Consider the following 25,317-nt stretch of genomic DNA (forward strand, 5'->3'; position numbering starts at 1 on the left):
ATTATGTGTATATTATTTCTTTTTAGTGTATCACTTAGTTCTCTAATTTTCCCCTCATACTCCTGGATTTTTTTTATCTCTCTTTTTCTCAGCTTCCTCTTTTTCCATAATTTTATCTTCTAGTTCACCTATTCTCTCCTCTGCCTCTTCAATCCGAGCTGTGGTCGTTTCCATTTTATTTTGCATCTCGTTTAAAGTGTGTTTCAGCTCCTCCTGACTGTTCCTTAGTCCCTTGATCTCTGTAGCAAGAGATTCTCTGTTGTCCTCTATACTGTTTTCAAGCCCAGCGATTAATTTATGACTATTACTCTAAATTCACTTTCTGTTATATTATTTAAATCCTTTTTGATCAGTTCATTAGCTGTTGTTATTTCCTAGAGATTCTTTTGAGGTGAATTCTTCTGTTTGGTCATTTTGGATAGTCCCTGGAGTGGTGGGGACCTGCAGGGCACTTCCCCTGTGCTGTGGTATATAACTGGAGTTGGTGGGCAGCCCGTAGTCAGACCTGATGTCTGCCCCCAGCCCACCGCTTGGGGCCACAGTCAGAGTGGTGTGTGCCTTCTCTTCCCCTCTCCTAGGGGCGGGATTCACTGTGGGATGGCGTGGCCCGTCTGGGCTACTTGCACACTGCCAGGCTTGTGGTGCTGGGGATCTGGCGTATTAGCTGGGGTGGGTAGGCAAGGTGCACGGGGGCAGGAGGGGCAGGCTTAGCTCACTTCTCCTTAGGTGATCCACTTCAGGAGGGGCCCTGTGGCAGCGAGAGGGAGTCAGACCCGCTGCCGGAGGGGTGACTCTGCAGAAGCACAGCGTTGGGTGTTTGCCCGGAGCAAGCAAGTTCCCTGGCAGGAACTGGTTCCCTTTGGGATTTTGGCTGGGGGATGGGCGAGGGAGATGGCGCTAGCAGCGCCTTTGTTCCCCGCCAAACTGAGCTCTGTCATCCCGGGGCTCAGCAACTCTCCCTCCATTTGTCCTCTAGCCTTTCTGCTTTCTGAGCAGAGCTGTTAACTTATGATCTCCCAGATGCTAAGTCACTCTTGCTGTGGGAACACACTCTGTCCAGCCCCTCCGCTTTTGCAAGCCAGACTCGGGGCCTCTGCTTGGCGGGTGGGCTGCCCCTCTGCCCCGGCTCCCTCCTGCCAGTTCGTGTAGGGCACACCGCCTCTCTGCCCTTCCTACCCTCTTCCGTGGGCCTCTCATCTGCGCTTGTCTCCAGAGACTCCATTCTGCTAGTCTTCTGGTGGTTTTCTGGGTTATTTAGGCAGGTGTAGGTGGAATCTAAGTGATCAGCAGGACGCGCGGTGATCCCAGAGTCCTCCTATGCCGCCATCTTCTGCCGGTCCCCTCAAATATTACTATTTTAAATGTTTATTTATTTTTGAGAGAAAGAAAGAGAGAGAAGAGACAATCCCAAGCAGGCTCTGTGCTGCGAGCACAGAGCCCAATGCAGGGCTCAAACTCACCAAACTTGGACATCAGAACCTCAGGGATTTTGGTTTTTTACTGCTTCTTTGTACATACTTTCTTATTAGTTTATTAACCTCTACTTCACAGGCTTCAAAAACTACTCCTTAGGCTTTCAGATACTTGTTACTAACTGAAAAATCACAACTCTTAACATGTCCTCTCTCTATAAAATTAGTTGCTTATGGTAAATTAGCTAAGGCAGGAGCAGATTCTAAAGTTGGAATCATTAGAACAGGTGCATTTCAGCTTGCTCTATTTCCAAAGTAGACAATCAATCAATAATAAAATGCAGAAAGAAGATACTGATTGATTCTTTCCTTGGGCTAGGATTCTACTCACAAATTTGTGTATTTTTCTGCTAGAATCCAAGACCCAAAGAAAAATGAAAGTATGCTGTTTACTTTATGTTTTAACTTTGTGTCAATATTCAGTACCAAATGCTACGTAAAATACTTAAAAAAATCAGTATATGTTCCCTGAGTCAGTGATATTTTTAGAGACATGAATGCAATTACACAAAAAGCTGACTTGTTTAAGCTATTTGCAAATATTGTTTGTTCATGTTAGGTTTGAAATCTTGCATAAAATTGTAACTGTGAGAAAATATAAGTAGGCCATATGCTACATTATCAGAGACTAGAGTTTTTATATAGCTTTTGAAAATTAAGTTATATTATTTCAAGAAGAAATGGTCTGTTTGAATCCCATAACTTGAGATGGTCTCTGCTTATAATTTGGGATGAATGGACCTTTCTATTCAGTATTCTGTAACCAAAAAACAAAACAAAAAAAAAAAATTGGACCAATTTGATCCTTTTAAAATTCTGGGCCTCACTGTTTACTTTAAAAGCAGTTTAGAAAACAAATTCCCAGTGGATCAAAATTTCCCTAAATGGGAGAATTTATTATAAAAAGCTTAGAAGAAAGTTGAGGCAACTATGTAACCTAGAGATTGTCAAAACCATTTTTAATTTATTATTTTTAAGTTCTTATTTAAATTTCTGTTAACATGTAGTGTAATATTAATTTCAGGTGTACAGTATAGTTCAATACAATAGTTTAGTACAATAATATTCAACATTTCTATAGAACACCTGGTGCTCATCACAAGTGTACTCCTTAATCCCCATTATCTGTTTAACCCATCCTCCCACCCTTCTCCCTCTGGTAACCACCAGTTTGTTCTCCATAGTTAAGAGCCTGTTTCTTGGTTTGCCTTTCTCTCTCTCTCTCTCTCTCTCTCTCTGTCTCTTTTTTCTCCTTTGCTCATTTTGTCAAAAACCTTTCTAAACAGAAAGGAAAACCAGAACCAAGTGAGGAAAGATAGATATATTTAACTATTGAAAGTTTTTTATATTGTAGTATTGGTATACTAACGGAAACTCAGGGGAAAATATTTGAAATGAAATAGCAAAATAGCAAAATATCAAATAGCTTTTAGAAATTGATGACAAAAACACAAATAAAGCAATAGCAAATGGCAATAGGATGTATGCAATTCCTAGAAGAGCAAATCCAAATGGCCAATCTGTAAAGATTTTTCAAACTCACTAATTGTATGAGAAATGAAAAACAAAAGTGAGATAACTACTTTGTTTTTATCAGATTAGAAAAACTTTTAAAAGTAAGGAGCACTTATATCTAGTAGACATGTGAATTGTTTTAGCCTTTAAAAAAATGCAATTTGCCATTATTTTGTAAAAAGTACACTTATTGCTTAATTTAGTACTTCTAGGAATTTAGAGGTGAGTAAACTTCTTTTATAAAGGGCAAGATGGTAAAAATTTTAGGCCTTTGCAGACCATTTGTTTTTTGTCACAACTACTCAAATCTACATGACTTTGCTGAATGCGGAGTTGGAAAGACATGTATGGTATTTCCAAGGTACAGATCTATAGGTATAAGTCAATTCAAGAGCATATATAATAGTAAAATGTAAAACTAGGAAGTGATGAATTTTGAATACTTATTACCTTTGTTTTTAATAATTATTCATCTATAAGCTTTTATAATTTAATTTTCATTTATGTGTTTCATAACCAGCTCCCAAAATTCCTGAAAATTTAACAGTTAACTCTTTTCAGTCAGTATTAATTGGTTCTAGCATACTACTGGCTGTATCTGTGTACACATAAGGATGTTTTGCAGGATTGTTTATGATGGCAAAAATAGAAAAGTATATACTTCTTGATAGGGGAATAACTGAGTAAATTATACTGTGTCAATACCCTGGAATATATAGCAGTCAAAGAAACAATCATTGCCTTTTTTGATTTCCTTGTGTGTTGTCAAATGGGAGGAGCAGGAAGCAAGGAAGGGTCTATTTCATGACCCCATTTTTATAAAACAAGCGACAAAAGACTTCCTTCATTGATGCATATATATATTTTTAGATAAATATGGAAAAAGTATGTTTACATGGGAATGAGGACAGAAGAGGGCAAGAGGTGAAGTAAGGGAGCAAAGGGTTAGTGTCCATGATAAAAAGAGCATGTATGTTATGAGTCCATGTGTAAATTTTGTGTACGTTTATATATATTGCTTATAGAAATGCCTGAAAGGAATGTACCAAATGTTAATGATGCTTGTTTTAGAGTGAGGAATGTTAGATATTTTTTTAATCTGAAAAGAAATTATTTTAATTGAGGGAGAAAATCAGAATCCTGTAGGCTTTCTAAAGATTTAGGTTTATAATAACATTTTCTCCCGTGAAAGATCATACTTGGATCAGTGTTCAATAAAATTTACCCTGTTAGTTATATATCTTTTCATGTGTATCACTTAAAACAAACAAACCCCTTGGTATGTAGTATCTTATTTCATAAGACCGTGCATTAGCTTTAGAGCTGTGATAGTATATCTGCAAGTTTGTATATATGTTTATGACTTCATGTTTAGTTGTTTTCTTCATTTTCAGATGGCAGTGCATTGTTTGAAATTGCTTTTATTTTCAAAGATTGAAAGGTAGAAGTTTCCTGTTCCCTCAGCCCCACAGGGACGCTGAATTTTCCTATCCTTTGTTTTTTAAGAAACCCACACTCTAACTCATATTACTCTTCTTCAAAACTTTATCTTACCTTTCCTACTAATCTGTGGGTCCTGGTGGCCTACTGGATATATGGTCCAGAGTTTTATGCATACAATGCATATATTAATTGAGAACAAATAATGGTATTTATCTTCATCTATCACCATACATGGAAAAATGATAAAGTTAGTTAAGGGTTCACCAAAGCCTTGATTAATAACATTTTTGTATGTACAGTATTAAAGGGCTTTCAATCATATAATGAAAGATTGTATGCCTAAATAATAGAGTATTGAAATTGTTTTGGTTTGCTTATCCGCTTTCCACCTTGACTTCCCTTTTGAGTCCTCATTTTTATTCTTTTAGTGTTTGCTACTTGAATTACCAGTTCTGTCTTTTGATTGCTTAAGAGCCTCCCCCATAACACTTAGAAACCTTGTTGGTGTTTTATAGTGCCCAATTCAGAAAGTTTGTAGCTTTGTTAAGGTTATGTGCATTCTTGGTATTGTTTTTGTCTCATGGAAATTTCTTAGGAAATTCCTTGTTTAATCTCTTAAATAAAATAACCCTTCCTCTTACGTGATAAAACTGGAATATTACTCTGCCTCTTGTATTATTGTTCTTTGTCAGTGAATATCTTTGGTAGTAATGTGCTCTGAAATGAGACTAGATTGTATTTTTCTAATACCAAGAGAATTGACAGCTAAAAAATCAGATTGACATGTTTAAACTCATTTTACAAATTGGAGAAATGATAATTTGTATTTTACTTTGTGATGTTTAAATATAGGCATAATACAAATGGGAAAAACATGAAAAGGAAAAATTTACATTGAAACGCTTCATTTCGTTTTGAACTCTAAACATTTAATAGTGTTTTCTGTTATTTTGCATCTTTCTCATTGTCTTTGGGAATTCATGCTCTATTGATTGCTTTCTCCACATTTTTATTTGCATTGAACCTTTTCAGGCTAATTCTTGTTTAAAATGTTACCATTGATTACTTTTCCTTTGACTTGAGATTTATGGTACTGTTTGCCATAAATTGTGTGGAACATCCTTGTTTAATTTTATGCATTTACTTCAGAAGCAATACAATGGTGATTATTAAAATGTTAACATTTATTTAGGTAAGCTGTTCTTAAGTCACCATGGGCTTTCTTGAAAATATAAAAACGTATAAGAAAATATTGATTCTTAGTGATTTTACTTTTATATTTTTCTGCTATACTTTAAACATCTTCTCTTTTAGCTCTTACTGCACTGGTATTTATTTTCCTGAAAAGTCTGGTTTTCCTTTTGTTTATTTTTGTTGTTTTTAAGAAGCTCCCTTCGGTGATTTTATTAGATGATAGAATCATTTTAGTCTTTTTTAGGATTTGAGGGGTACCTTAAATGTAATAGCACTTTTAAAAATAAGTATTGTTTACCCTAAAATCCAAGATACAATGTCATTAAAACAGTCTTTCCAAATAAACTCACAAGTATTATGGTAGATACAAAGGTGGATTTCAATTTTGCATATTCTATTTCAATTTTTATTCACATGCACATGTATTGTTTATCTATGTAATGAAAGTATATGTAACTTCTGGTGATGTTATTTTTCTTATATAAAGCAAAATATTAGCTCTTCTAATAATAGAGCTCTAAAAAAAAATGGAAATATCATTCATCCACAATCCTTCCACCCAGCAAATGTGTCTTCTTTAATCTTTTTATGTATGTACCCCAATTTACAACTTGTGATGATTTGTACCTGATTTTATTTTATTAATTGTTGTATGAACTTCACTGAGAGTGTGTAAACTCCTAGAGCTTAGCACCTAATGTGTAAGCAGTAGCCATATTATTTTTTTTCCCAGCTGCCAGGCTGCCTGTATACTTAACACCTACCCAGAGCTATTGAATGCAGGGAGGCAAAGGGCATGGCCAAGCCCTGACCTCTTGTGCAGGAGTCCCGAAGCTTTCTTGTCTGTGTTTATAGGCCTTCCCATTCTTACCTATGGGGCAATTCTGGTTGGTGTCATTGTGAAGATTCTTTTTTAGAAAATCTCTTCACTCAGAGGAAGTCATTTTATATTGCTGATTTTATGCACAAATCATCGTTCTTTCCAACATAAGTTAATGAGATTATTGCCTTAATATATAGATCCTTTCATTACTTCCTTGTTTATTATCTTCCTAAACATAAAGGGATTCCAAATACCTTGGCTTTATACTAGCATACTGGACATTGCAATTTTAATTTTCTTTAAAAAAAAGATTCTTAATGCATGCCAACACATCCCCCACCCCCAGGTAAATTTTAGGGCCACTCTTGTGCTGTGTGGTTGGATTATATGATGTTCGTTACCTGAATCCAGTTGTGGATTCGTTGTGACCTTGAGATGTTTATAATTTGAGTGCTTTTAACAAAGAATGAGAGATAGTACTTAGTCTGATGGCTGAAGGTTCAGAGGTCTTCCTTTCAGTGAGCAGTTGAGAATGTGCACCAGTTAAGTGAACAATTTGCTGTATCTATTTTGTGGCAAATTATCATAATTATTGGGTATTCTGCAGCTTCTGAGCAGTATGCTCTGTTAATACCTTGGAGTAGTTTTCATGGATGAGAAGTAGAAATGGTTTCTGCTTTAGTACAGATAATATGGCATGAGTTTTATCTAACGAGGAGTAAGTAGAGTCTTCAGAATTTTAGTATGAAAACTCTCTGAATATTCATGGAGTGGATGACTTTGGAGCATGTCAGTATTATCTTTTTTCTTGAGATTTTTGAGGTATGATCATTTGGCAGAAAATTGCTTGATCATGAGCATGAAGAATAAGGTTTGGATTTTAGGGCATTTAAGTAGATATTTCTCAAAGGGAACTGAAATTATTGACCTAGGGACTATCACATAAGTATTAGTGGTATTCGGGTTGTTGGGAACAGTATATATATGAATTAGCTATAGTAACTGCCAGGTGTTGGGGGGTTGGCGGTGTTCCCATAACATTTGGAACCCTTCTGTACTTGTTTCAAGGGCAATTTCTTCTCTCTCCCCCTACCAAACATTTGACCGGTAATATAATGTGTTAGTTCACATATAAAAATGAAAATTAGATTGCTAAGTAGTGCTTTTTCATTTATTTAGAAGTTTTGTTTATCTTGGTGAAAATGACTGAATTTGGTGGGTTTTCATTTTTCTTTTAGGCTCAGTTTATGAACCTCTGAAAAGCATTAATCTTCCGAGACCTGATAATGAAACTCTGTGGGATAAATTGGATCATTATTACAGAATTGGTAAGGAATACTTGAGGAAAACATGTTCTTAGGTAGTTATGATTAGTATTTACTCTACCTTATATTGCATATGTTACATGCATGATGATGATCTCTCATTTGGATGTGGGGATAGTTTCATTGCTTAGGCAGCTATATATTCCAATTGGATCTTGACCCTGGGACTATAAAAGATTTTCAGCACATCATATCTGTCCCTTGAGTAATTTTAAAACTGTCACCAGTGTCCTCTGTGTCTTTTTACTCTCTTAAACATTACTAGATTTGAGAACTGGAGGCTGTTTCTTCATTACTACTACATAAAGATTTTGTAAAAGTATTCCTTGCTTACTCATTTACCCATACATGGTTTCTAAGTAGTTCTAAACCTTTTGTATCTATTACTAATTCTTTGGGATACAAAAGATAATCTCAGGTTACTATTACTAATATTAAGTACCTGTTATATTTGTTGTTGTTTTGTTTTGCCAAGAACAGCCTGGCAAATTTTGCTTTTTAATGTGAGTAAGCAATTTTGAGATATGTATGCATGGGACTCCTCTTGGTTCATCAGACTGTAAGTTAGAAAAGCCTATTAATTTTTGCCAGTTTGCTTCTTGTGCCATTTATGTGGCCTTGTGTGGCAAATAATATAAAATTTAATTTATTTATTTCCCTAAGATAAGGATTTTTTTTGTTGTTGCTGTTTGTGTTAACCTCATATAAAACCTTAATTCATCTTATTTTAGTCAAAATTCTAGAATATGTTCTTATGTGGCCCTTTTATTATCATTGTAGCCATAACTAGATGAAGAAATGTAAATACCTTTTTAAAGAAATGTCAGTTGTTTACTTGAGACTTTAAGGACCAATTCTTTCCTCTGGGAAAAATGATAAATACCCTGACATTCTAAAAGAAATGGTAATGATAATGTCAGGTTTGTCTGAGAAAAAGAAGAAAGTTAATTCTTTAATCTCTGTGAAGGAGAAGAATGCTTTAGACCTTTGAAAAACTGTCCTAAAAGTAGTTGACATACGTCAATCTAGATTAGAGTAATTTAATGCATTTTGGTGAAAATCATTTATATTTAGGAATAAAATCACTTTTAGGAAATATAGTTTTAGTGTGTGTATTTTTATATTTTAGGATTCTTATAAAAGGTAATAAAACATTAATTTCAGACTTTTTTTAAAGTAAAATGTTCTCAAAATAATTATTTACTTGTTTTCATGTCATATGAGAATGGGATTTGGTTTTGAAATGATAAACATATCTCTAGCCTGTATAGTATAATATGTAAAATGAATATATTCCTCAGAAGTCTAGGCACAAATTAGTCATCATGGAAAATAGGATTCTGGTTTATTTAGCAGTGGAACTGGCTTTGGATTTAGCCATTAATGCCACTCTATATTGTACATTTGTTTTGTTTCCCTATTGAACTTCTGTTGAAAACAATAATAAAAAGATACTGATCTTTTTTTTTCTGTATCTGATGTTACAACACTTACTGACATTAAGTATGATATGCTAAAAGCTTTTTAATTGCTAATTAGCTGAGTCCTATCCTCAAAAGTAGAAATATCCTTCCTGCAGAGTGGATTCCCACTTGTGCTGGAGTGACTTACATGAAGTAATTTCTGCATTCTAAAAAGTTGTATACTACTGGTAGGTTTAGGAACAACAGAATTATCAGCAGTAGGATGAGGAAACGAAAGAAGATTGAGATCTTCAGCCCAAGGGAAATGGATGGCTGTACAGTTCATTCTTTTTCTTGTCTTCCATTCCAGTGAAGTCAACGTTGCTGCTATATCAAAGTCCAACCACAGGTCTCTTTCCCACTAAAACTTGTGGTGATGATCAGAAGGCAAAAATCCATGACAGTCTTTACTGTGCTGCTGGGGCCTGGGCTTTGGCTCTTGCATACAGGTAAGCTGGTGTGTGCTCTTCTAGTAACTGTAAGTCTGGATAATAGGGTTTTGTTGGCCCACGTTGAACTGAGCATCTATCTTTTGGCTCTGCTGATGACTCATTGTGTGTGATCTGTGACTGCTCAAGGCCTCTAAACAAATTTTAAGTTTTCCTAAGGATTTACACCAGACTAGTTCTAACAGTTTAATGACCTTGTGACCAAAATTTTTTTCAACTGTAGGTTTTTAAATCATCATTACTTTTTGGCAGAATTATCTGCTCATTCTCTTTGAGTTATTTGCTTTCAATCAGGATTAATTGTTGATTGAATTTTGCAGATGATAAAACTGGGGCCCAGGTAGTTAGCAGATTTTTCCAAAAATACACAACTTGTTAATGATAGAGCCAGGGCCAGGACACCCCCCACTGCACCCCACCCCACTCTAGTTTAGTATTTTTTCCCAATGCAATTCATGGAGATATTTATGACTTGTTAAATCTGGTTGTAAATCAAATAATTATTTTATAAAGTTAAAAAAGTCCCTTTACAATACAAAAATATCTTCTTATTTTGCAATATATGGAAAACATTCAGTGTGTGTGTCCTGACTCACCATCAGAGATAAACATTTTAACCATTGTTAAGATTCGGTTTCTGAATATTAATTTTCTGAAGGCGAAACATATGCATGTACTTCTGATTTGAAAATTGTATCTTTCACGTGAACATGAGTCCTCTGTTGAAAATTACTGATGTGTTGCACTTAGAAAATCAAATACTGAGATAATATGAAGTAATGGCCTTTAGCACACTTGTTTGCTAATGTCACTACAAGCATTTCCTAACATTCTATGTGAGCACAGTACAGTTTCCTTGAATGTCAAGCTAATACTGGTCCTATGAGTACAGAGAATGCCAGCAATACCTTAACCAAGTGGTCAGGCTAGTAAGGACAGGAGTTGCTTCACTGTGACACAGTGCTAAGTGCACATTGCCCATGTTGACTTCTTACCAAAATGATTAAATAGATCTACCTATGAATAAACAATCAGACAAAGCCAAATTGTGGCTACTTATAAGTCAACTTGCCTGGACTCTTAAAAAATGTAGCTATCAGAGAAGATTAGAAAGTAGTTATGAATATAACTTAGAGTAAGAAAGACTAAAGAAATGATTCAGGAAGATGGTAGAGCAGAAGGATCCTGAGGTAACTTTGTCCCACAAACACCCAAGATAACAGCCACATTAGTGTAACTAACTCTGAAAATGACCAAAAGACTGACAGAACAGACTTTACACAGTTAACTATAGAGAGGAGGCCACATCGAAGAGTAGGAAGGGCAGAGACATGGTTGGGAGCCAGATCCCCTGGGAGACTAACCACAAAGGGGATGCACACCACCAGCACAGAGGAGTGAGAGGATCAGGCTCCACATGGCACTCCAGGCACAGGGGACCCACACTGGGAAGATGGCTATCTATAACATTAAACTTTGAAAGCTAGTGGGGCTTGAATTCTGGAGTTTTTACAATCAGCAAGGCTTAATTCTTCCTTTAAAAATTAGCAGGTTTAGCTCTGGCAGAGCTGGAGGGTGATAGGAAACCGAACACCTGCCTTTAAAGAGCCAGCATAAGAAGTAATGTGGTCACACAGTTTGAAAAGCATGTGGGGTGTTCATAAAAAAGATTTATTTACTAATGTAATGTAATGTAAATTTATTTACATTAGTAAATAAATCTTGTAAGAACAAGTGCTGGAGGGACAAGGATCTTGAGGATCTTTAGGAGACTTCTTCTGAGAACAAAAGAGGTGTCAGGTGCCATTTCTTTTCCCTGTGTAGCCTAGAAAGCAGGACACTTGCAGAACCAGCACAAACACTTTCTACTTATCCTGCTAGTACTAAGCACCCTGCCCTGCGTTCTCCTGGGGATCAGCCCCATTTGGTAGGCGTGTCTCCAAAGCACCTTCTGCCCCAACACGCCCTGCAAGCAACCCTGGCTGGGACTGGCACCATTTTACAGTGACTCCTGCCCTGAGCAGTGGGGAAGATAACCATCCACACTAGCAAGTCCACAGCCCCAGCAGCTGAAATTTATAGCTAGCAGCACAGAGACCGTGCCTTGCCAATCAGTGTGACTGCGGTCCTGGCAGATAGACGGGGTGCAGGCATCTGTGCTGACTGATGGTCCTGCCCACAAATGAAAGCCTCTCAGGGGACAAAGCAGGGAGAGTGTCCTGCAGGTCAGTGTGACTGCATTTCCAGATGACAGACTGGGGACAGCCATCTGGCTTGACTGCTAGCCCCAACCACTAATGAAAACTGCTCCTAAGGTCAGTGCAACCAGCCCCAGCAGATGGGCTGAGGGCAGACATCTGGTCTGATTGGTGACACTACCCAAATAGAAGCCTGATGCATCCACAGATTGGCTTCTTAACAGGTAGCAAAACCCTACCTGCTGAAACCACAACAGGCAAAGTGAGCCATTGCAGCCTAAAGAACTGAAGGCAAATGTGGCTTAACAACAGTGGGGCACATGCAACCCACATAGGAGATACCCTTGAAGTACCTGGTTCTGGTAAAGAGAGAGCATTGTGCTATAGGGCATTATAGGACCTCTTCTTCATAAGGCCATGACTTTCGAGATCAGGAGATGCAGCTGACTTTTCTAATACATGAAAACCAATAGATTGTTGGACAAAATGAGACAGAGAAATATATCCCAAATGAAAGAACAAGACAAAACCACAACGAAAGATCTAACTGAAATAGAAGTAAGCAATATGTCTAATTAAGAATTCAAAGTAATGGTCATAAAGATACTCACTGGATTTGAGAAAAGAGTGGAGGATATCAGTGAGACCTTCAAGAGATAAAATATAAAAAAGAACCTGTCAGAGATATAAAAGTCCGTAATTGAAATAAAAAATACACTAGAGGGAATCAGTAGAAGATCAGAGGAGGCAGAAGAGTGGATCAGCGACCTGGAAGACTGGGTAAAGGAAAGCAACTGGGCTGAATAATAAGAGAAAAAAATATAATAAAAAATGAGAATAGGTTAAGGGAATTCAGTAACACCATCACATGTAATAACGTTCACATTATAGGGATCCCAGGAGGAAGGTCACAGAGAATGTATTTGAAGAAATAAAATCAAAGAAAGAAATAAAACCAAAAACTTTCCAAATCTGGGGAAGTAAACATATCCAGATTCAGGGATCACAGAGAGCCCGCAGTGAAATTAACCTAAGGAGGTTCACACCAAGAAACATAATATTAAAATGGCAAAAAGTAGTAACAAAACATCTCAAAGGCAGCAAGAGAAAAAACAGTTACAAATAAGGGAAACCTCATAATGCTATCTGCTGGTTTTTCAGTGAAAACTTGAATGTACAGAGATGGAGAAACATTTATAATACAAATGGAAGCTAAAAGAAAGATAGGGTAGCGATACTTTTATCAGACAAAATAGACTTTAAAACAAAGACTATAATAAGAGATAAAGGACACTACATAATGATAAAAGGAACGGTCCAACAGGATGGTATAACAATTGTAAGTATTTATGCACCCACCATGCTACCACCTAAATACATAAAACAACTATTAATGGACATAAATGAAGAAACTGACAGGAATACAATAATAGTGGGTGACTTTAACACTCTGCTTATATCAATGGATAGATCATTTGGCCAGAAAATCAACAAGGAAACAGTGGCCTTGAATGACACATTGGGTCAATTGGGCCTAACAGATACATTCAGAACATTCCATTCAAAAGCAGTGGAATACGTATTCTTTTCAAGTGCACATGGAATGTCTTCAAAAGATATCACATGTTAGGTCACCAAAGTAGTCTCAATAAATTCAAAAAGACTGAAATAATGTTATGCATCTTTTCTGAGCAAAACGATATGAAAATAGAAAGTAATCACAAGAAAAAATCTGGAAAGGGCACAAATACATGGAAACTAAATAACATTCTAACAAATAAGAAATGGGTCAACGGACAAACAGAATAAAAAATACATGCAGACAAATGAAAATGAAAACAGAATGGTCCAAAGTTTGGGGGATAAAGCAAAACCTGTTCGAAAAGGAGTGATTACAGTCTATCTTAAGCAATGCAAGTCTGTCTTAAGAAAAATTTCAGCTAAACAACCTAATATTACAACGAATGGAGCTTGAAAAAGAAGAGTGAACAAAGCTAGAAGAAAGGAAATAATAAAGATTAGAGTAGAAATAAATGAAACAGAGACTAAAAACAAAGCAGAATAATTAATGAAACCAGGAAGATTTGAAGAGATGAACAAAAAAGGTAGACCTTTTGCCAGACTCAAAAAAAAAAAAAAAAAAAGGACTCAAAATCAGCAATGAAGAAATAACAACCAATACCACAGAAATACAAAGGATTATAAGAGAATATTATGAAAGACTATTTCCCAACACATTGGGCTACCTAGAAGAAATGTATAAATTTCTTAGATGCATATAACCTAACAAAACTGAAGCAGGAAGAAATAGAAAATTTACATGTTAATGTAAATAGCAAGATTTCATTCTTTTTCTGGCTGAGTAATGTGTGTGTGTGTGTATGTGTGTGTGTGTACATATATTACATCTTCTTTAACCATTCATCAATGATTGGACACTTGGATTCTTTCTATACCTAGGCTACTATTGTAAATAATGCTACAAAAAACGTTGGGTGCATATATCTTGTTGAGTAAGTTTTTTCATTTTCTTTGGGTAAATACCAAGTAGAAGAATTACTGGATGATATGGTAATTCTATTTTTACATTTTTGAGGAACCTCCACAATGTTTTTCACAGTAGCTGCACCAATCTGCATTTCCTCCACTGACACACAAAGTGTCCACATCCTCTCCAACATTTGTTATTTCTTGTGATTTTGATTTTATCCATTCTGAGAGATGTAAATGATGTCTCATTGTGTTTTAATTTGCATTCTCTGATGATTGGTGATGCTGACCTTTTCATGTGTCTGTTGGCCGTGTGTAGGTCTTCTCTAGAAAAATATCCATTCCAGTCCTCTGCCCATTTTTTAATTGAACTATTTGGTTTTTGTGTGTTGAATTGTGTTAAGTTCTTTATATATGTTGGATATTAACTCCCTCTCAAAGGTATCACTTGCAAATATATTGTCCCACTCAGTAGGTTGCCTTTATGCCTCATTGCTGGTTTCCTTTGCTGTGCAAAAGCTTTTCATTTTGGCATTCCCAATGGTTTAATCTTGCTTTTGGTTCCCTTGCCTGAGGAAACATTTAGAAAAATGTTCTTATGGCCATTGTTGAAAACTTTGTTGCCCATGGTTTTTTTCTAAGAGTTTTATGGTTTCAAGATGGAATAGGAGAAGATGGTGGTGTATGAGGACGCTGGGCTCACCGCGTCTTGCTGATCACTTAGATTCCACCCACATCTGCCTAAATAACCCAGAAAACTGCCAGAAGACTAGCAGAACGGACTCTCTGGAGCAAAGCATAGACAAGGGGCCCAAGGAAGAGCGTAGGAAAGGCAGAGAGGCAGTGCATGCTACACGGACTGGTGGGAAGGAGCCAGGGCGGTGGAGGGGCAGCCTGCCTGGCAAGGCAGAGCCCCAGTCTGACTTGCAAAAGGGGAGGGGCCGGAATGTGTGAGTTCTGACAGCAAGCAGGAATTAACATCTGGAATGTTAAGTCAGCAGCTCGGCTCAGAGAGCAGGAGGGCAACAGGACACCAGGAGGGAGACTATTTGAGCCCTGGAAGACAGAGCTCACCTCAGTAGGGAAGAAAGGGTCTGGCCAATGCCATCTCCCTCTCCCATCCCCCAGCTGAAATCCCAAAGGGAACCAGTCCCTGTCACCAAACTTGCTTGCACCATGCAAACACCCAATGCTGTGCTTCTGTGGATCCATCCCTCTGACTGTTCTGCCTGCCTCCTGGTGCTGCAAGGCCCCGCCCACAGGGGACCACCCAGGGCAAAACAAGCTAAGCCTGCCCCTCCCGCCCCTGTACACCTTGCTGATCCACCCCGGCTAATATGCCAGATCCCATCAAAGCAGCACCCAAGCCTGGGAGTGTGCAAGTAGCCCAGACAGGGGCCACACCACTCCAGTGTGACCTGCCCCTGGGAGAGGGGAAGAAAAGGTACACACCAGTCTCACTGTGACCCTAGCTGTGGGCTGGGGACAGACATCAGGTCTGATTGCAGCCCTGCCAACCAACACAAGTTATTCCAGACAGCACAGTGGACATGCCCCACAGTTCTGCGCCCCACCAGGGACTATCCAAAATGATGAAACGGAAGAATTCTCCTCAAAAGAAACTCCAGGAAGTAGCGACAGCTAACGAACTGATCAAAAACGATTTAAGCAATATAACGGACCATGAATATAGAATAATAATCATAAAATTAATCACTGAGCTTGAAAAAGTATAGAGGAGAGCAGAGAGTCTATTGCTACATAGATCAGGGGACTAAGAAACTGTCAGGAGGAGCTAAAAAATGCTATAAACAAGGTGCAAAATAAAATGGAGGAGACCGCAGCTTGGATTGAAGAGGCAGAGGAGAGAATAGGTGAACTAGAAGATAAAATTATGGAAAGAGGAAGCTGAGAAAAAGAGAGATAAATCCAGGAATATGAGGGGGGAATTAGAGAACTAAGTGATGCAATCAAGCACAACAATATCTATATAACATGGATTCCAGAAGAGGAAGAGAGAGAAAAAGGTGCTGAAGGAGTACTTCAACAAATCATAGTTGGGAAGTTCCATGATCTGGGGAAGGAAACAGGCATTAAAATCCAAGAGGCACAGAGAACTCTCTTCAGACATAACTTGAATTGATCTTCTGCGTGACATATCATAACAAAACTGGCAAACTACCAGGATAAAGAGAAAATTCTGAAAGCAGCTAGGGATAAGCACCCTCTAACATATAAAGGGAGACTGATAAGACTAGTGACGGATCTATCTAATGAAACTTGGCAGCTCAGAAAGGAATGGCAGGAAATCTTCAATGTGATGAACAGAAAAAATATGCACCCGAGAATCCTTTATCCAGCAAGTCTGCCATTCAGAATAGAAGGAGAATTAAAGGTCTTCTCAAAAAAAAAAAATGAAGGAATTCATCACCACTAAACAAGCCCTACAAGAGATACTAAGGGGGATTCTTTGAGTGAAATGTTGCAAGGACCACAAAGGACCAGAGACATCACTACAAGCATGAAACCTACAGACATCACAATGACTCTAAACCCATATCATTCTATAACACTGTATGTAAATGGACTAAATGTTCCAACCAAAAGACATACGGTATCAGAATGGCCAAAAAAACAAGACCCATCTATTTGCTGTCTACAAAAAGAGACTCCTTTTAGACTTGAGGACACCTTCAGATTGAAAGTGAGGGGATGGCGAACTATCTATCATGCTACTGGAAGTCAAAAGAAAGCTGGAGTAGACATACTTATATCAGACAAACTGACGTTAAATTAAAGGCTGTAACAAGAGAAGAAGAAGGGCATTATATAATAATTACAGGGTCTATCCATCAGGAAGAGCTAACAACTATAAGTGTCTATGCACCAAATACGGGAGCCCCCAAATATATAAAACAATTACTCAAGGGCGCCTGGGTGGCGCAGTCGGTTAAGCGTCCGACTTCAGCCAGGTCACGATCTCGCGGTCCGAGAGTTCGAGCCCCGCGTCGGGCTCTAGGCTGATGGCTCAGAGCCTGGAGCCTGTTTCCGATTCTGTGTCTCCCTCTCTCTCTGCCCCTCGCCCGTTCATGCTCTGTCTCTCTATGTCCCAAAAATAAATAAACGTTGAAAAAAAATGAAAAAAAAATAAAACAATTAGTCACAAACATAAGTAACCTTATTGATAAGAATGTGGGAATTGCAGGGGACTTTAACACTCCACTTACAGAAATGGATAGATCATCTAGACACATGGTCAATAAAGAAACGAGGGCCCTGAATGATACATTGAATCAGAGGACTTCACAGATATATTTAGAACTCTGCATCCCAAAGCAACAGAATATACTTTCTTCTCGAGTGCACATGGAACATTCTCGAAGATAGATCACATACTGGGTCACAAAACAGCCCTTCATAAGTATACAAGAATTGAAATCATACCTTGCATACTTTCAGACCACAATGCTATGAAGCTTGAAATCAACCACAGGAAAAAGTCTGGAAAACCTCCAAAATCATGGAGGTTAAAGAACACCCTACTAAAGAATGAATAGGTCAACCAGGCAATTAGAAAAGAAATTAAAAAATGTATGGAAACAAGTGAAAACGAAAATACAACAATCCAAATGCTTTGGGATGCAGCGAAGACAGTCCTGAGAGGAAAATAATTGCAGTCCAGGACTATCTCAAGAAACAAGAAATATCCCAAATACAAAATCTTACAGCACACCTAAAGGAAATAGAAACAGAACAGCAAAGGCAGCCTAAACCCAGCAGAAGAAGAGAAATAATAAAGATCAGAACAGAAATAACACAGAATCTAAAAAAACTGTAGAGCAGATCAATGAAACGAAGAGTTGGTTTTTTGAAAAAAATAAACAAAATTGACAAACCTCTAGCCAGGCTTCTCAAAAAGAAAAGGGAGATGAGCCAAATAGATAAAATCATGAATGAAAATGGAATTATTACAACCAATCCCTCAGAAATATAAGCAATTATCAGGGAATACTATGAAAAATTATATGCCAACAAACTGGACAACCTGGAAGAAATGGACAAATTCCTAAGCACCCACACACTTCCAAAACTCAATCAGGAGGAAATAGAAAGCTTGAACAGACCCATAACCAGTGAAGAACTTGAATCAGTTATCAAAAATCTCCTCACAAATACGAGTCCAGGACCAGACGGCTACACAAGGGAATTCTACCAGACATTTAAAGCAGAGATAATACCTATTCTTCTCAAGCTGTTCCAAAAAATCAAAAGGGAAGGAAAACTTCCAGACTCATTCTATGAAGCCAGTATTACTTTGATTCCTAAACCAGAAAGACACCCAGCAAAAAAAGAGAACTACAGGCCAGTATCCCTGATGAATATGGATGCAAAAATTCTCAATCAGATACTAGCAAATCGAATTCAACAGCATATAAAAAGAATTATTCACCATGATCAAGTGGGATTCATTCCTGGGATGCAGGGCTGGTTCAACAATCACAAATCAATGTGATACATCACATTAATAAAAGAACCATATGATCCTCTCTATTGATGCAGAAAAAGCATTTTACAAAATCCAGCATCCTTTCTTAATAAAAACCCTTGAGAAAGTCGGGATAGAAGGAACATACTTAAACATCATAAAAGCCACTTATGAAAAGCCCACAGCTAATATCATCCTCAATGGGGAAAAACTGAGAGTTTTTCCCCTGAGATCAGGAACAGGACAGGGATGTCCACTCTCATCGCTGTTGTTTAACACAGTGTTGGAAGTTCTAGCATCAGCAATCAGACAACAAAAGGAAATCAAAGGCATCAAAATTGGCAATGATGATGGCAAGATTTCACTTTTTGCTGATGACATGATATTATTAATGGAAAACACGATAGTCTCCACCAATAGTCTGCTAGAACTGATAACATTAATTCAGCAATGTCTCAGGGTACAAAATCATTGTACAGAAATCAGTTGAATTTTTCTTCAATATATGAAGTTTATTGTCAAATTGGTTTCCATACAACACCCAGTGCTCATCCCAAAAGGTGCCCTCCTCAATACCCATCACACACCCTCCCCTCACTCCCACCCCCCATCAACCCAGAGTTTGTTCTCCGTTTTTAAGAGTCTCTTATTCTTTGGCTCTCTTCCACTCTAACCTCTTTATTTTTCTTTCCTTCCCCTCCCCCATGGGTTTCTGTTAAGTTTCTCAGGATCCACATAAGAGTGAAACCATATGGTATCTGTCCTTCTCTGTATGGCTTATTTCACTTAGCATAACACTCTCCAGTTCTATCCACGTTGTTACAAAGGGCCATATTTCATTCTTTCTTATTGCCGTGTAGTATTCCATTGTGTATATAAACCACAATTTCTTTATCCATTCATCAGTGGATGGACATTTAGGCTCTTTACATAATTTGGCTATTGTTGAGAGTGCTGCTATAAACATTGGGGTACAAGTGCCCCTATGCATCAGTACTCCTGTATCCCTTGTGTAAATTCCTAGCAGTGCTATTGCTGGGTGATAGGGTAGGTCTATTTTTAATTTTTTGAGGAACCTCCACACTGTTTTCCAGAGTGGCTGCACAAATTTGCATTCGCACCAACAGTGCAAAAGGGTTCCCGTTTCTCCACATCCTTGCCAGCATCTATAGTCTCCTGATTTGTTCTTTTTGGCCACTCTGACTGGCATGAGGTGATATCTGAGTGTGGTTTTGATTTGTATTTCCCTGATAAGGAGTGACGTTGAGCATCTTTTCATGTGCTTGTTGGCCATCCGGATGTCTTCTTTAGAGAAGTGTTTATTCATGTTTTCTGCCCATTTCTTCACTGGATTATTTGTTTTTCGGGTGTGGAGCTCTTTATAGATTTTGGATACTAGCCCTTTGTCTGATGTTATTTGCAAATATCTTTTCCCATTCCGTTGGTTGCCTTTTAGTTTTGTTGGTTGTTTCCTTTGCTGTGCAGAAGCTTTTTATCTTCATGAGGTCCCAGGAGTTCATTTTTGCTTCTAATTCCCTTGACTTTGGGGATGTGTCAAGTAAGAGATTGCTACGGCTGAGGTCAGAGAGGTCTTTTCCTGCTTTCTCCTCTAGGGTTTTGATGGTTTCCTGTCTCACATTCAGATCCTTTATCCATTTTGAGTTTATTTTTGTGAATGGTGTGAGAAAGTGGTCTAGTTTCAACCTTCTGCATGTTACTGTCCAGTTCTCCCAACACCATTTGTTAAAGAGACTGTCTTTTTTCATTGGATAGTCTTTCCTGCTTTGTCAAAGATTAGTTGGCCATACGTTTGTGGGTCTAGTTCTGGGGTTTCTATTCTATTCCATTGGTCTATGTGTCTGTTTTTGTGCCAATACCATGCTGTCTTGATGATGACAGCTTTGTAGTGGAGGTTAAAATCTGGGATTGTGATGCCTCCTGCTTTGGTCTTCTTCTTCAAAATTACTTTGGCTAGAAAAAAGTATAGAGGGGGACTAGGAAGATGGCGGCGTAGGAGGACGCTGGGCTCACCGCGCGTCCTGCTGATCACTTAGATTCCACCTACACCTGCCTAAATAACCCAGAAAACCGCCAGACGATTAGCAGAACAGAGTCACCGGACCCAAGTGCAGACGAGAGGCCCACGGAAGAGGGTAGGAAGGGCGGCGAGGCGGTGCGCGCTCCACGGACTGGCGGGAGGGAGCCGGGGCGGAGGGGCGGCTCGCCGGCCAAGCAGAGCCCCCGAGTCCGGCTTGCAAAAGCGGAGGGGCCTGACGGACTGTGTTCCGACAGCAAGCGCGACTTAGCGTCTGGGAGGTCATAAGTTAACAGCTCTGCTCAGAAAGCGGGAAGGCTGGAGGACAAAGGGAGGGTGAGCTGCGGAGCCCCCGGACGACAGAGCTCAGTTTGGCGGGGAACAAAGGCGCTCTCCAGCGCCATCTCCCCCGCCCATCCCCCAGCCAAAATCCCAAAGGGAACCGGCTCCGGCCAGGGAAATTGCTCGCTCCGCGCGAACACCCAACTCTGTGCTTCTGCGGAGCCAAACCTCCGGCAGCGATCTGACTCCCTCCGGCTGCACAGGGCCCCTCCTGAAGTGGATCACCTAAGGAGAAGCGAGCTAAGCCTGCCCCCCCTGCCGCCGTGCACCTTGCCTTCCCACCCCAGCTAATACGCCAGATCCCCAGCATCACAAGCCTGGCAGTGTGCAAGTAGCCCAGACGGGCCACGCCACCCCACAGTGAATCCCGCCCCCAGGAGAGGGGAAGAGAAGGCACACACCAGTCTGACTGTGGCCCCAGCGGTGGGCTGGGGGCAGACATCAGGTCGGACTGCGGCCCCGCCCACCAACTCCAGTTATACACCACAGCACAGGGGAAGTGCCCTGCAGGCCCTCACCACACCAGGGACTATCCAAAATGACCAAGCGGAAGAATTCCCCCCAGAAGAATCTCCAGGAAATAACAACAGCTAATGAGCTGATCAAAAAGGATTTAAATAATATAACAGAAAGTGAATTTAGAATAATAGTCATAAAATTAATCGCTGGGCTGGAAAACAGCATACAGGACAGCAGAGAATCTCTTGCTACAGACATCAGGGGACTAATGAACAGGCACGAGGAGCTGAAAACCGCTTTAAAGGAAATGGAAAACAAAATGCAAACCACCACAGCTCGGATGGAAGAGGCAGAGGAGAGAATAGGTGAACTAGAAGATAAAGTTATGGAAAAAGAGGAAGCTGAGAAAAAGAGAGAGAAAAAAATCCAGGAGTATGAGGGGAAAATTAGAGAACTAAGTGATACACTAAAAAGAAATAATTTACGCATAATTGGTATCCCAGAGGAGGAAGAGAGAGGGAAAGGTGCTGAAGGGGTACTTGAAGAAATCATAGCTGAGAACTTCCCTGAACTGGGGAAGGAAAAAGGCATTGAAATCCAAGAGGCACAGAGAACTCCCTTCAGACGTAACTTGAATCGATCTTCTGCACGACATATCATAGTGAAACTGGCAAAATACAAGGATAAAGAGAAAATTCTGAAAGCAGCAAGGGGTAAACGTGCCCTCACATATAAAGGGAGACCTATAAGACTCGTGACTGATCTCTCTTTTGAAACTTGGCAGGCCAGAAAGAATTGGCACGAGATTTTCAGGGTGCTAGACAGCAAAAATATGCAGCCAAGAATCCTTTATCCAGCAAGTCTGTCATTTAGAATAGAAGGAGAGATAAAGGTCTTCCCAAACAAACAAAAACTGAAGGAATTTGTCACCACTAAACCAGCCCTACAAGAGATCCTAAGGGGGACCTTGTGAGACAAAGTACCAGAGACATCACTACAAGCATAAAACATACAGACATCACAATGACTCTAAACCCGTATCTTTCTATAATAACACTGAATGTAAATGGATTAAATGCGCCAACCAAAAGACATAGGGTATCAGAATGGATAAAAAAACAAGACCCATCTATTTGCTGTCTACAAGAGACTCATTTTAGACCTGAGGACACCTTTAGATTGAGAGTGAGGGGATGGAGAACTATTTATCATGCTACTGGAAGCCAGAAGAAAGCTGGAGTAGCCATACTTATATCAGACAAACTAGACTTTAAATTAAAGGCTGTAACAAGAGATGAAGAAGGACATTATATAATAGTTACAGGGTCTATCCATCAGGAAGAGCTAACAATTATAAATGTCTATGCGCCGAATACCGGAGCCCCCAAATATATAAAACAATTACTCATAAACATAAGCAACCTTATTGATAAGAATGTGGTAATTGCTGGGGACTTTAACACCCCACTTACAGAAATGGATAGATCATCTAGACACACGGTCAATAAAGAAACAAGGGCCCTGAATGAGACACTGGATCAGATGGACTTGACAGATATATTTAGAACTCTGCATCCCAAAGCAACAGAATATACTTTCTTCTCGAGTGCACATGGAACATTCTCCAAGATAGATCATATACTGGGTCACAAATCAGCCCTTCATAAGTTTACAAGAATTGAAATTATACCATGCATACTTTCAGACCACAATGCTATGAAGCTTGAAGTCAACCACAGGAAAAAGTCTGGAAAACCTCCAAAAGCATGGAGGTTAAAGAACACCCTACTCACGAATGAGTGGGTCAACCAGGCAATTAGAGAAGAAATCAAAAAATATATGGAAACAAACGAAAATGAAAATACAACAATCCAAACGCTTTGGGACGCAGCGAAGGCAGTCCTGAGAGGAAAATACATCGCAATCCAGGCCTATCTCAAGAAACAAGAAAAATCCCAAATACAAAATCTAACAGCACACCTAAAGGAAATAGAAGCAGAACAGCAAAGGCAGCCTAAACCCAGCAGAAGAAGAGAAATAATAAAGATCAGAGCAGAAATAAACAATATAGAATCTAAAAAAACTGTAGAGCAGATCAACGAAACCAAGAGTTGGTTTTTTGAAAAAATAAACAAAATTGACAAACCTCTAGCCAGGCTTCTCAAAAAGAAAAGGGAGATGACCCAAATAGATAAAATCATGAATGAAAATGGAATTATTACAACCAATCCCTCAGAGATACAAACAATTATCAGGGAATACTATGAAAAATTATATGCCAACAAATTGGACAACCTGGAAGAAATGGACAAATTCCTGAACACCCACACTCTTCCAAAACTCAATCAGGAGGAAATAGAAAGCTTGAACAGACCCATAACCAGCGAAGAAATTGAATCGGTTATCAAAAATCTCCCAACAAATAAGAGTCCAGGACCAGATGGCTTCCCAGGGGAGTTCTACCAGACGTTTAAAGCAGAGATAATACCTATCCTTCTCAAGCTATTCCAAGAAATAGAAAGGGAAGGAAAACTTCCAGACTCATTCTATGAAGCCAGTATTACTTTGATTCCTAAACCAGACAGAGACCCAGTCAAAAAAGAGAACTACAGGCCAATATCCCTGATGAATATGGATGCCAAAATTCTCAATAAGATACTAGCAAATCGAATTCAACAGCATATAAAAAGAATTATTCACCATGATCAAGTGGGATTCATTCCTGGGATGCAGGGCTGGTTCAACATTCGCAAATCAATCAACGTGATACATCACATTAACAAAAAAAAAGAGAAGAACCATATGATCCTGTCAATCGATGCAGAAAAGGCCTTTGATAAAATCCAGCACCCTTTCTTAATAAAAACCCTTGAGAAAGTCGGGATAGAAGGAACATACTTAAAGATCATAAAAGCCATTTATGAAAAGCCCACAGCTAACATCATCCTCAACGGGGAAAAACTGAGAGCTTTTTCCCTGAGTCAGGAACACGACAGGGATGCCCACTCTCACCGTTGTTATTTAACATAGTGCTGGAAGTTCTAGCATCAGCAATCAGACAACAAAAGGAAATCAAAGGCATCAAAATTGGCAAAGATGAAGTCAAGCTTTCGCTTTTTGCAGATGACATGATATTATACATGGAAAATCCGATAGACTCCACCAAAAGTCTGCTAGAACTGATACAAGAATTCAGCAAAGTTGCAGGATACAAAATCAATGTACAGAAATCAGTTGCATTCTTATACACTAACAATGAAGCAACAGAAAGACAAATAAAGAAACTGATCCCATTCACAATTGCACCAAAAAGCATAAAATACCTAGGAATAAATCTAACCAAAGATGTAAAGGATCTGTATGCTGAAAACTATAGAAAGCTTATGAAGGTAATTGAAGAAGATTTAAAGAAATGGAAAGACATTCCCTGCTCATGGATTGGAAAAATAAATATTGTCAAAATGTCAATACTACCCAAAGCTATCTACACATTCAATGCAATCCCAATCAAAATTGCACCAGCATTCTTCTCGAAACTAGAACAAGCAATCCTAAAATTCATATGGAACCACAAAAGGCCCCGAATAGCCAAAGGAATTTTGAAGAAGAAGACCAAAGCAGGA

At 38.8% G+C, this 25,317-nt stretch overlaps 1 protein-coding gene across 6 annotated transcripts in view; it reads left to right on the forward strand.

The window, feature by feature from the left end:
- Positions 1–25,317, forward strand: part of PHKB (phosphorylase kinase regulatory subunit beta) — a 269,916-nt gene that overhangs the window by 37,831 nt on the left and 206,768 nt on the right. For all 6 annotated transcript variants that reach the window (XM_047078353.1, XM_047078347.1, XM_047078349.1 and 3 more), the window contains 2 exons: positions 7,686–7,775; positions 9,546–9,684. In XM_047078353.1, the coding sequence (XP_046934309.1) occupies positions 7,686–7,775; positions 9,546–9,684 (229 nt within the window). The remainder of the gene's footprint in view (positions 1–7,685; positions 7,776–9,545; positions 9,685–25,317) is intronic.

This window comes from Lynx rufus, unplaced genomic scaffold (assembly GCF_022079265.1).
Source record: "Lynx rufus isolate CCGP_SWC_20201006 ecotype Redwood Valley unplaced genomic scaffold, mLynRuf1.p SCAF_16, whole genome shotgun sequence".
Classification (NCBI taxonomy): domain Eukaryota; kingdom Metazoa; phylum Chordata; class Mammalia; order Carnivora; family Felidae; genus Lynx; species Lynx rufus.